We start from the raw sequence: 11,564 nt of genomic DNA on the forward strand, positions 1-11,564 counted from the left end.
CTGTATCGGACCATCTCCCATTGTTGCAAAAAAATAGAGTAGATGTACCCTTTCGATTACAATGTATGAAGTACCTGTAATGCTCCAAATCTCTCCAAATCACATCAAATTCTTGAAAATTGTGTGCATTAACATCCCACAATGGTTCACCAACAATGTACACTCGATCAAAGTTGAAACCAAATGATACTCCTTCAAAAACAAATTTCTGGTTTTTTTCTCGCCACAGAACCAGTCAAAGATCTTGCTCTAAATCCTTCAAATCTTGTCCAAATGCAATGATTCAACTTGCATTAGCTAGGGGAACTCTTCCTCTGAAATTCGGGTTATACTAGCAATTGGTTGCTAAATGTCCTTCCTTTGAGCATATCGGACACACTGGTCTATCATTTGTTAATACTGAGGCATACTTCAATGCTTTAAGCCTCTTTAATAGTTGTTCATCATCCAATCCTTTCTTCTTCTTTTTACCCTTATCTTTGGACTTTGAAGATTTCTTCTTCTTTTTCCTTTTCTGGCTAGTTGATTCATCATCTGAATCTGAGTCACTATTATATTCTGAATTATCATCAGAGCTCTCTGAGTCTGTGTCTCCATTAGAGTCAAATTCCAGGTCTGAATCAGACCTCTTTTTCTTTTGCTTCTTCTTAGTAACACCCAACCTCTTTTCTACTCTTACTGTGGTGCTTGCACCAAAGCATCAAAACCTGCAGCAATGTCTACATTAGCCACTGCTGATCTGATTGTCTTTCTTAATCCATTCAGGAAATAAGAAGCTAACATCTCATTGGAAAGCCTGTCTTCTCCTTCCAATCTTCGAGAGAGAACCCTGAACTTCTGAGCATAGTCCTCTACTAGCATTTCTTTTTGTTGAAGATCTTTAATTTTATTTATGATGTCATTGGCTGTTTTCTCCTTCTGAACCTCGCAAGGAAACTATCTCTCAAAGCATCAAAGTTTCCAAAATGTCCCAAACCAAACTGGCTAAACCAATCCATTGCTGGCTGAGCCTTCTAAGGTAGCAACAAACTGCCTCTTCTTCACCTCTCCCCCATAAAGTGTGTCATAGTGCCACTAGCCTCCCACCTTGTTTGGAATTGGGCTACATGGCAGTCAGGGTCCTCCTTGGGTTTCCCCCTGAACTTTGTTGATCTCACCTTTGGGTTCTGTGCTGGTGGATTTTGAGGATTCATTGCTGCCCCTCTAACTGGCCTCCTTGCTAAGACTGGTAATGGTTCAAACTACAACCTTCTCCTACTACTTCCCGTAATAACTCTATTCAACAAGGTTCCCCCAAGAAATGTCCTGAAAGTGCTTGAGAATATTGGTGGATTTTGAGCATCCTCAACACTTCTTGCTGCTGCATTAGCATTTGAATCATTATTTAAAATTGGAATACCCAAATCAGATTCAGATTGTACCGAACCTGTCGGAATCCCTTTTCCTTGAACAGCATCCACAAACTGATCATGTACTTCTTCCTCATCATCAATATCCTCTGCTTCTTGATCCAATGTTTCTTCCTCTACATCTTCTTCCAAAATAGTTTCCAAAGCTCCACTTGTTCTCGGAGGAACTTCATAATCTGAATCATAATCATCACCTTCTTCATCATCATTTCTGCCTGTTAAAGCAGCATCAGCATCTCTGGCCCTTGACCTTGTATAATATCTTCTTGAATTCCCCAAATTATCTTCAGACATCCAAGGCTAGCGGTCCTCTGAATAAGTCGTATCCTCCCAGAACTCAGGTCCTCTGAATGTGTACATGGCCCTCTAAAAGGTTTCTGTACAAGGCATAAATAAATAATACATCCTCAACACCATTCAAAGCACATCAGAGCACAGACTCTGATTCATCGTGACAGCATAATGATTGCACAAACATCAAGAAACAGATAATAAAACACTGCACAAAAACATAGCAGAACTTCTCCTTCATTCATTAGCGATCTGAATCAACATTCCATCTCTCATCCCTAGATACAACTGTCAGGGGTATAACCACCCGGTTCAGATCCCAAAGGGTACTTTCACATATAACTAACCCCCAAGCCCTTTGACTAAGGTCTAAGAATTACATAATAAAGCCTTAACACATAAAGGGTTACAAATAAGGGCAATTCATAACCCTTATGCATAACCCTATGCATAAGGTTATGCATAACGGCTTTGGATAACCTAACCCTAATCCCCAGCACCTAAGGGTGCAAAAACACAAAAAGAATAAGCATATATAACCTAACCCTAATCCCCAGCACCTAAGGTTGCAAAAACACAAAAAGAATAAGCATATATAAAAAATAAAAAAAGAGGGCTTACCTCTTCTTTAAAATCCATTTAAGTCTCATAGCCTAAATGCTTGATAGTTCGAGGCGTTTATAAACCTACTGTTGAAATATACAAGTGAATAGAGTGTGTGCGGGAACAAGCCCTTGGCAAAGAGGCTGGAAAAGAGAATTTGTAAATGTGAGAGAACCTGTGAAAAGGTGAGAAGTATCTACTGGGAGAGAATAAAGGGTAGCATGAGGAATGCTTGAAATAGAAGAGGACGATCCGGAGGCTACACCTATTGAACGAAGATGCAGATGGAGAGGTATTTCTGGAAATAGATGTATTTGGAGCCATGGATCTAGCTGAAGATGAGAGAGTTGATGATGAGCTTTAAGTTTTTATCTCAATTTTATTTACCAAGAAATACTTGATTTTGTGAATGTTTTATTTTTTTTGTGTAATTAATTTTTTAATAATTTGAAAATAAAAAAATCCAAAAAAAAAATTTCGATGTCTGTTTTGATGCTTATTCTGACATTCATCTTGACGCACATTTCGACATATATTTCAATGTTTTCTTTGATATTTATATCAATGCATATATCGACGGCATGTAAACTGTATCGATACGAAGCATTGGAAATGGGTCATCCTGTAGTAGTGATAAGTTCTTTCTTTATATGTGCTAGACCTTGTTGCCTGCATATTATTTTCTTAGAATATAGTTCTAACACAAGATTATCAATAAAAGAATTGTGAAAATGGTTATGGTAGAAAGTGGTGGTAGACTGTTGCATGGGGATCATGATCTGCTATGCCATGGATGGTGGTGTGGGTGTAATAGGTGGTGGTGTCATGAAAATGGGTATGGTAGAAACTTGTTGGTGGTAGAGGTGTTGGGGGCGATGATGCAAGTGTGGAGGTATGGGAGTGGAACCCATATCGAGTGCCCTACTCAATCTAGATCCTAGTGTATGAGTATAATTTAAGTAACATAAACATAAAATTAAAATTAGATTGCATAAAATATATCTCTCTCTCCTTCACATGTTGTGCTATGCAACTTTCATTAAAGTGTTAAGTGAATTAAAAATTAGTTTGTGGAATGAATTTAAGCACATCACCTTGAAGGCACAAAAGATTGGTATTTCAGATGCTAAGAGAGAAGCTCATCGTTTAGAATATTAGCTTTGTGGACTGGGTTAGCATGCCATATCAATTCGTTTTACCATAATCAAGAGGTGAGATTATACAAAAGGCTTAGAAATATAAATAAAGTTATCATGGAAGGTGGACCAAATTTGTGGCAATGGAAAAATCCAAATAATAAGTTTGATAATGGATTGTTGAATATGATAGAATCAAGAGAGTCATGGGCAAGGTGGTGGAAGAACAAGTGATAGATAGGGGGTTTCGATGGCTCAGTCAAAGACAAATAATGGCTTTAAATAAGAAGTCTGAAAATGGCTTATTAAATATGCTTCAATCGACAGAGTCCTAGGGGAAGAACAAGTGGTAGATACGGATTTATGGTGTGCTAAATCAAAGGTAAACAATGGAGAAGCCTGACAATGGCTTGTTGAGTATGCTACAATCTAGAAAGTCATGTGCAAGTTGGTGGAAGAACAAGTGGTAGATAGCAGTTTTTGGGGGATCAATGGCTTGTTGAATAATCGAGAGAGTCATGGGAAAGGTGGTGGAAGAACAAGTGGTAGATATGGGTTTCTTGGGGCTCAATCCAAGGCAAAAAAGACTCCAAATAAGAAGTCTTACAATGGCTGGTTGAATATGCTACAATCAAGAGAGTCATAGGCAAGGTAGTTAGGGGATTTTGGGGAGATCAACTGAGGCAACTCATTAGGAACTCAATGGAGTCTTTTTGGGCCCTTTAATTTGCCATGAGGTTATGGAAATGTTTAACTTTTTGACAAATAGGAGCCCGCCATGTAAGCAAAAACCAATGGTTTGTAAGAGAGGTGTAAGAGTGGTCAAAGGGTGTACTTTTTTCCCCAAAAAGGGGGGGAGGCAATTTTACAATTTTCGGACCTTCATAACTTCTACATACAAGCTCCGATTTGAGCGGAGATTACAGATCCGTGATCTACGCATCAAGAGCTTTCCATAGATATGTTACATGATATGGTTTTATCCGCTAGATTTTAAATTCCATTTTCCCTCCAAAATTCAAATTCGAATAAAGTAGCCGTTTTGAAGCTTCAAATTAGAAAACGTTTCTTCTTAAGAGAAAAGGTTTGACTCCCTTAAACTGCCAAATAAAAGGGCCCAAGAAGACTCCATTGAGTTCCTAATGAGTAGGAAACGGTGGATAGGGGGAAGTATCCAGCCAAAGGATGAGTCTCATGCAGCCCACCAAGTCCGTTTGTCAGCTCAAAGAAGGTCCCTAATAGTTCACATGTCTGGGATAGCTTGTAAGGTTATTATTTCATTATCTCTTTGTAATATAGAAGCGATCAGTACACCGAGAAACAAGTGGGTACCTACGAGAGTGTTGGTAATGGGGACCCAATGATGTGCTTCTCTCCTTCTTTTCCTTTCCCTTCTTTGTTTTTGGTTGTCAGCAAGTTTTGTGTTGTCGCACATGTGATCAACTATGATCTTTTCAATGACATTGAAAGGTATGTGCATTACATTGAAAGAATGTTGTGAGTTAGAAGGATGGAGAAGGCCATCAGAACATCTCACTTCAAAACCTCTACTTGAGATAATGGAGAAATTTAAATAAGAAGTCTAAAAATGGCTTGTTGAATGGGCTATAATAAAGAGAGTTATGGACAAGATAGTTATAAGCAAATAGTGAGCAATAAATAGGGGTGAAGTATCCAGCCAAACGACCAGTCTCATGCAACCGGAGCAAGTCTATTTCTCAACCTAAACAAGGTCCATACCAATCCACAAATCCATGACAACTTGTAAGTATTATACTTTCATTATCTCTTTGCAATATACAAGCAAATAGTCCTGGCAACAAGTGGGGATCCTTGAGAGGGTTGTTTGGGACCCAGTGATGTCAGTGATCTTCTTTACTTCTTTCCCTTTCTCTTCTCTATTTTTGGTTTTTAGCAAGCTAGTTATATAATGTTGCACATGTGATCAACTATGATCTTTTCAATGAAATTAAAAGGTATATGCATTGCATTGGAAGGGTTGGGCTTGCTAGGAATATGGGGATGGCCATTGGATTCTTTATTGATAAGAACATTTCATTGCAAAACCTCTAGGAAGAAATCTAACTAAGAAGTTCAATAATGACTTGTTGATTGTATGCTATAATCAAGAGTCATAGGCAAGGTAGTGGAAGAAGAAGTATATGGACTTCCTAGATTCTGAGCTAATTGATTAGTACTAAGTAGTTAACCATCTTGCAATGCAAGGTGGTTAGCTCACAAGAATGTGGGCTTCCTATATTGAAAACTTAAAAACTAGCTCGCTAGAGTCCTTGGTATGTAAGATTATGGGCTTACAGGCTAACCATATTGGAATTTTGTTGTTGCTAGGGCTTCCAAGTTTTATTGTTCATCCATAAGTATGCACTTTGGCAAGCCCATAAGCTCATAAGTGTTCAAGCTAATAAGTCTACAAAATCAACATCTTCACAAGCCGCCTTACAAGTTTGATAACTAGAAAGTCCAAAAGCTTACAAGCTAAAATGTTTGCAAGACCATAAGCTTGCAAGATTACAAGCTAAAATGTTTGCAAGACCATAAGCTTGCAAGTTGGGTAGCCTACGAGCTGGTTACTTAGGTAAAGTTTGCACATTAAGTAAAATTTGGACTCAAAAAGGGCCCTCTAAGAATTATCATGTCAGTTTTTTTAAAAAAAAAGGCAGTAATGGTTAAACTTTTACAATGTATAATCAAAATTTATCTCAAATTGTAGCTTACGAATCTAGTCTTCGAGATCTTTCAAATGGTATATAGCATAATGGGAAAATTTGCATATTCAAGAAGTTCCCAAATTGGTGATGACTTGGAAACTTCTTGAATATCCAAAATTGTCCATAATGTTGCTATATACCATTGGAAAGATCTCGAAAAGTAGATTCCCAATCTACAATCTCCAATAAATTTTGATTATAGATTATAAAAATTTAACCATCAACCCATTCTTTAAGAAAAAGCCGGCATGGCATTTCTTAGAGGGCCCTTTTTTAGTCCAAATTTTGCCTGATGAGACAAGAAGTCATGCGAAATCGGGAAGTACACACAAGACTGAAAAGCCAATTAGTCAAGAATTCCATAACCATACAAGCTAATTAATCACAAAGCCTATAAGCCAAGAAGCCCATGGGCCCACAATCCTTATAATAACTGACTTATATGTTTATATGACCAAAAGTTCACACGCTGAGAAGCTTACAACATAGTTGTTTAGGAAGTGCGCAAGTCGAAAGTTTTCAAGCAAGATTAGTAAATAAGTTTGGAAGCTATGCAACTCAAAAATCGACAAGCATAGTTGTTAGAAACAATTTCAAAACATGAACATGGCTAGTGGAAGAAACAAGAACGAGTATCCATGGAGATAAATGAGTGGGAAAACTACATGTTTTGATTAAAAAATGTATAGAAAACAAGAGATGTGCCTAGGAAAAATAGTAAATATCAAGCTAGAGAGTTTAAGTAAAAGTTGACGGACTTATCTATCACATGCATTGGAATCGTATTGTACAAAATGTCATATTCAGAAACGAGAGAACGACGATCTTATGCATGCTTGGACAAACGCATTAGGATATAAACATATTGTCTCTCATACAGTAGGGTAAGGCATTAACCTATTCATTGTACTATTTTAGATCTCATATATTCATTGGGACTTTTTAAGTTGTCAAAATCTCTCTCTCTCTCTCTCTCTCTCTCTCTCTCTCTCTCTCTCTCTCAAAAGAAGAATTTAACAAATGGTTTTACTTACATGCCATGATGTGATCTTCTAACATTCCAAAACCATACAATAAGAATTTATTAGAATTATAATTAGAGTTTATTAAATCAAGCTCTAATTCTTATTGGAGACTTGGAGACTAGGATAATATTTTAGTTACAATCTTGGGATTTTGAAATAAAAATTTAAACCAAATTTTGGATATTTTCAAGCATTATCTTTAAAACATTTTTTTTCGTGCAGTGACAATGGGTGGATATTTCAACTCTCACAAGTGTGTCCTTCATGGACTAGTCTTAAAAAGAAACATGAAATATAGATCAATTTTTCAACTAGTAGGCAATGGTGGTTCCATCCATAATTGCTTTTTCATGAGGGTGTCACTTTTTGATGGGTGTGACGCCGTTACTAAGCATTTTGGTCATAAAATACTTGCAAATTTTTAAAATGCTTGTAAAAAAATACACTAAATAAAAAAAAAACTTCCTATGTTTTACCAAACCCGTCAATTTTGAAAGGCAAAGGTGCCCATCAAAAATCAACCCTTCTCATGACCAGAGAGGTCGACATTTCTTGATTGATTCAGAGAGTCGGGTATTCTGTGCAGACCTCAGCATTGAAAAAAACCGTGCTTTAGTATTTTTTCCACTATTAAGACTGAAAACAAAAACTGTCCTTTAGTGTATTTTCCTTTAAAAAACTTGTCCTTTAGTAGATTTTCCATGATTAACATTTAAAAAAACTGATTGAAAAATTGGCTTGCCTTGAAAGGAATGCTTGCGATTTTGAAAATTTTGCTTTTTTGAGACCGTATTGATGTGTAGATTTTTGAAAAGAAAACCAAAAGACCAAGGCGAATACGTCTCTTTATTTCGAAATTTTTTTTTTAGAAAAATGCTTTAATTTTTCCTAGCACTGCTTGGTTCTATACATACTAATCTTCTTCTGTTTGTTGGCTTCTGCTTGTTGGATGCCCTTTGCTTTTTTCATCCGGATCTCTTTTGGGTTGTTTTGACTGCATGGATTTTGGGTTGTTCATGATGGTGTACTGGACCTGGAGCAGTCTGATTTTGGAAGCTGCTGCCTCCCCGTCTTGCAACTACTCTTCACAAACTTGCGGGGCCGTAGCTATTCCCTATCCGTTTGGGATGTCGAGCGAATGCGGGCTGCCGGACTACAGGGTCTCGTGCAAGCTCAATCCAAGCTATGGCGCAGGCCCATTGCCGTTCCTGCAGGTGGGCACGACCTCCACCCCAGAGCTTCAGGTGCTGGAGTTCAGCACCAGCACCATAACGGTGAACTCCACCCAACTTAAGGCCATGCCCACTCCTCATAGCTGCAGTGTCCTCGCGGAGGCTTCATTCGAGCTCTCCTCTACCGGGCCTTTCGTCCTCTCCGACGACAATTTGTTTGCCGTGGTCGGATGCCGATTCAACGGCTCTTGCGCCGCCACATCTACCAACACTGCTACCGATACAGACCTCCACAAGCGTTTCACTAACACTATCCAGTGCAACACCGATTGCTACACTCAGTACCAATTTCCCTTCTGCAACACCTACGCCTGCTGTATTAACGCCATACCCCCTGGCTCTCGGCACCTCAAGCTCAGTGGAAATGGATTATCCTATATAGACTCGCCTGGCGTCTGTGGATTTTCCACTGTGCTCAGCCCTGCCACATACAAGGTTAACCACAGCCAAGTCCGATTACTGGGCGCGGGCCAGTATGGTCTCTCCATATCATGGGCTTTCATTCTCAGCGCTTCGGAGAACTGCTCTACTGTAAAGCACAGGTCGGATTACGCTTGCTCTGAGGAAGCGGAGTGTCTTTATGATTCAATGGTTCCAGGTTATACTTGCAATTGCTTTGAGGGGTATAGCGGGGATGGATTCAGAGATGGAATCGGCTGTCAAGGTAATTAAAACGTCCATCAAGCTAGCAAAACATATTTTGTCTGTGTGCTTCAATCCCTGGTTTATTAATGCACGTTGCCCTTTTGCATTCCACAGCTATAATAGACGAAAGCAAGGAAGGACTCAATGACTGCACCGAATTTCGCTGTGATAACAATTGCACTACTGGTCTCCATCTAACATTTGGTGTGCAATTTTTTGGTAAGCAAGTGCCCCTCACTATTTTACTAGCTAGATTGGCACATAAACACTAGCAATAATTAGGGTCTAAATTCACCATAATTAACGTTGTGTAGGATATCTAGGCTGGGCATTCATCCTCACCGTATTCATTATCATAATCTGCGGTACGAGACGAGCTTGCAAACTGAAGCAACAAAGGAAGAAAAATTTCCATTGCAATGGGGGCGAAGAGCTGCGGTCCATGCTCTTCACAGAAGATGAGCTGAGGAGAGCCACCAAGAACTTCTCTCGTGAGCACGAGCTCGGAAGGGGAGGCCATAGCATAGTGTATTGGGGCAACATGCCCAACCATGGCAAGGTGGCCATCAAGAAGGCCAAGAACATGGACGATGCGGATAGGGAAGAAGACCAAATAAAGTCCTTCGTGTCCGAGATACTCTTGTTAGGGAAGACCACACATCAGAATGTTGTCCGGCTATTGGGCTGCTGTGTAGAGACCCGAGTGCCCCTGCTTGTTTATGAATTTGTGGCGAATGGGACACTCTGGGATCACTTGCACCCAGGCAGAGACATTCCAAAAAGCCCACTAGTCTCAAGTTGGGCAAAGCGGCTTCAGATTGCGGTGGACACAGCAACGGCACTCAATCATCTCCACAAGATGTGCCCGCCCATTCTTCACCGAGACATAAAGTCCACCAACATCCTCATCGACAAGTCATACAACCCTAAGGTAGCTGACTTCGGTGCTTCACGTTTTCTCACTTCAGATGCCACCCACCTCACCTTCGGCACGGTGGTGGGCACTCATGGCTACCTGGATCCTGAGTACCATCTCACTTGTCAATTCACCAATAAAAGCGATGTGTATAGTTTTGGTGTTGTCTTGCTTGAGCTCATCACCGCCATGCCAGCCGACTTGGGCTCAAAGCTAGGCGTACTTGCCCATTACTTCCGGACTTGTTTCAGAACTGGGAGCCTCTCAAACCTTATCGACTGTAGATTAAGCATTCATCCAAATGCCTTGGCATCCATTCTAGATGTTGCAAAGCTAGCAATCCATTGCTTGGCACTTGAGGGCCATCAACGGCCTACAATGGAGGAGGTGCTTGGAAAGCTAAAGAGAATTCAATCTAAGAGGATGGTAGTGAATGAGGGTGTGGTGGGAAGCTATATTCAAGGCCCAACTCAGAATTATATGAGTCCCATTGTATGGCAACAACAAAGTGCTAGTTCTTTGCTTATAGGGTCCAATTGGACGCTTTCACACCAGTCTACACCTATTGCCACAACCTTGAGTGAAATAGCCCCTACCTCCTTAAGATCTTCACAGAAACTCCTGAACCTTCACAAATCCGTCACTCTCTAAAAATCCTTTGATGGTATGCCATTTCCTGTCCATAAGACCCTAATTAAGCTCATAATGGTAAGCCTATTCCTATAAACTATTGTTTCACTTTTTCCAGTTCAATCCTCGTTTCTATTGCTAGCAAACAATTCATCCGATTTTACATTTTTAGGACCATAGTTTTTCTATTTTCTTTTGCATCCAAGGTAGATCTAGATCATTAAATTGCATTCCTTAATAAAGACTATGAAGAGATCAAAGAGGGTAAGATTTATTCATATATGCTACTCTCAAATTTTCATTAATTATGTGTAATAATGCTAGGAAAATAAATATTGCAAATAGATCAAAGGGGAACTTCAAAGATTTGTTTTATGTGTGTTACTTCCATTTTTCATTAGTTATTTACAATAATGCTAGGAAACAGTTTTTTAAAGATTGATTTATATGTGTTATTCCCATTTCTCATCAGTTATTTGCAATAATGCTAGAAAATAAAACTAAGTCAGCTTGTGACTCTCCAAAAAAGATTCAAACACCTTTTCGTACATTGTGGGCCCTCTAAGAAAATGAAGAGAAGGTATGTGGCTTTGGGTAGCATTTCCTCATTTTACATTGTAAATTTCAATCCTTTTTTTATTTGAAACTACCCTCATTTTCTTGAAGGAGGCATGTGAAGCATATACCCTCACACTTTTCCCACTCTTTCACACATAAACTAAAAATATATGTACAATGATAGGATCCATAATTAAACACTTATTGCATTTTATGGTACCATTTGATATCAAGTTCTCCATCCTTAAACTTGTTTGAGTTGATTTTTGTTGCTATAGAGGGTTTAATCCTTCTTGATCTCTTGATGAAAGGTGCTTTCCAAATGCTTTTCATGTGTTCTACAACACGTCGTTTGTATCTTGTTCAAGTTTCTTGCTCTTTTGTTTGACA

At 39.1% G+C, this 11,564-nt stretch overlaps 1 protein-coding gene across 1 annotated transcript; it reads left to right on the forward strand.

Annotated features, from left to right (window-relative positions):
* The first annotated feature begins 8,154 nt into the window (after positions 1-8,154).
* LOC147606986 (wall-associated receptor kinase-like 6) lies at positions 8,155-10,939 on the forward strand. Its single transcript, XM_086791236.1, has 3 exons — positions 8,155-9,089; positions 9,185-9,289; positions 9,385-10,939. The coding sequence occupies exons 1-3, from the start codon at positions 8,192-8,194 to the stop codon at positions 10,635-10,637; spliced, it is 2,256 nt and encodes a 751-aa protein (XP_086647362.1). The 5' UTR covers positions 8,155-8,191; the 3' UTR covers positions 10,638-10,939.
* The last annotated feature ends 625 nt before the right edge of the window (positions 10,940-11,564 follow it).

The sequence above is a fragment of the Cibotium barometz genome, chromosome 56 (assembly GCF_041138505.1).
Source record: "Cibotium barometz isolate CiBa-2024 chromosome 56, ASM4113850v1, whole genome shotgun sequence".
NCBI classification, from domain to species: Eukaryota; Viridiplantae; Streptophyta; class Polypodiopsida; order Cyatheales; family Cibotiaceae; genus Cibotium; species Cibotium barometz.

Excerpts from the sequence above, each read along its gene's own strand:
- LOC147606986 (XM_086791236.1), top strand. The coding sequence starts at position 8,192 with ATGGATTTTGGGTTGTTCATGATGGTGTACTGGACCTGGAGCAGTCTG. Across the intron at positions 9,090-9,184 it reads AGATGGAATCGGCTGTCAAG|CTATAATAGACGAAAGCAAG; the intron begins GTAATTAAAACG and ends TGCATTCCACAG. Across the intron at positions 9,290-9,384 it reads ATTTGGTGTGCAATTTTTTG|GATATCTAGGCTGGGCATTC; the intron begins GTAAGCAAGTGC and ends AACGTTGTGTAG.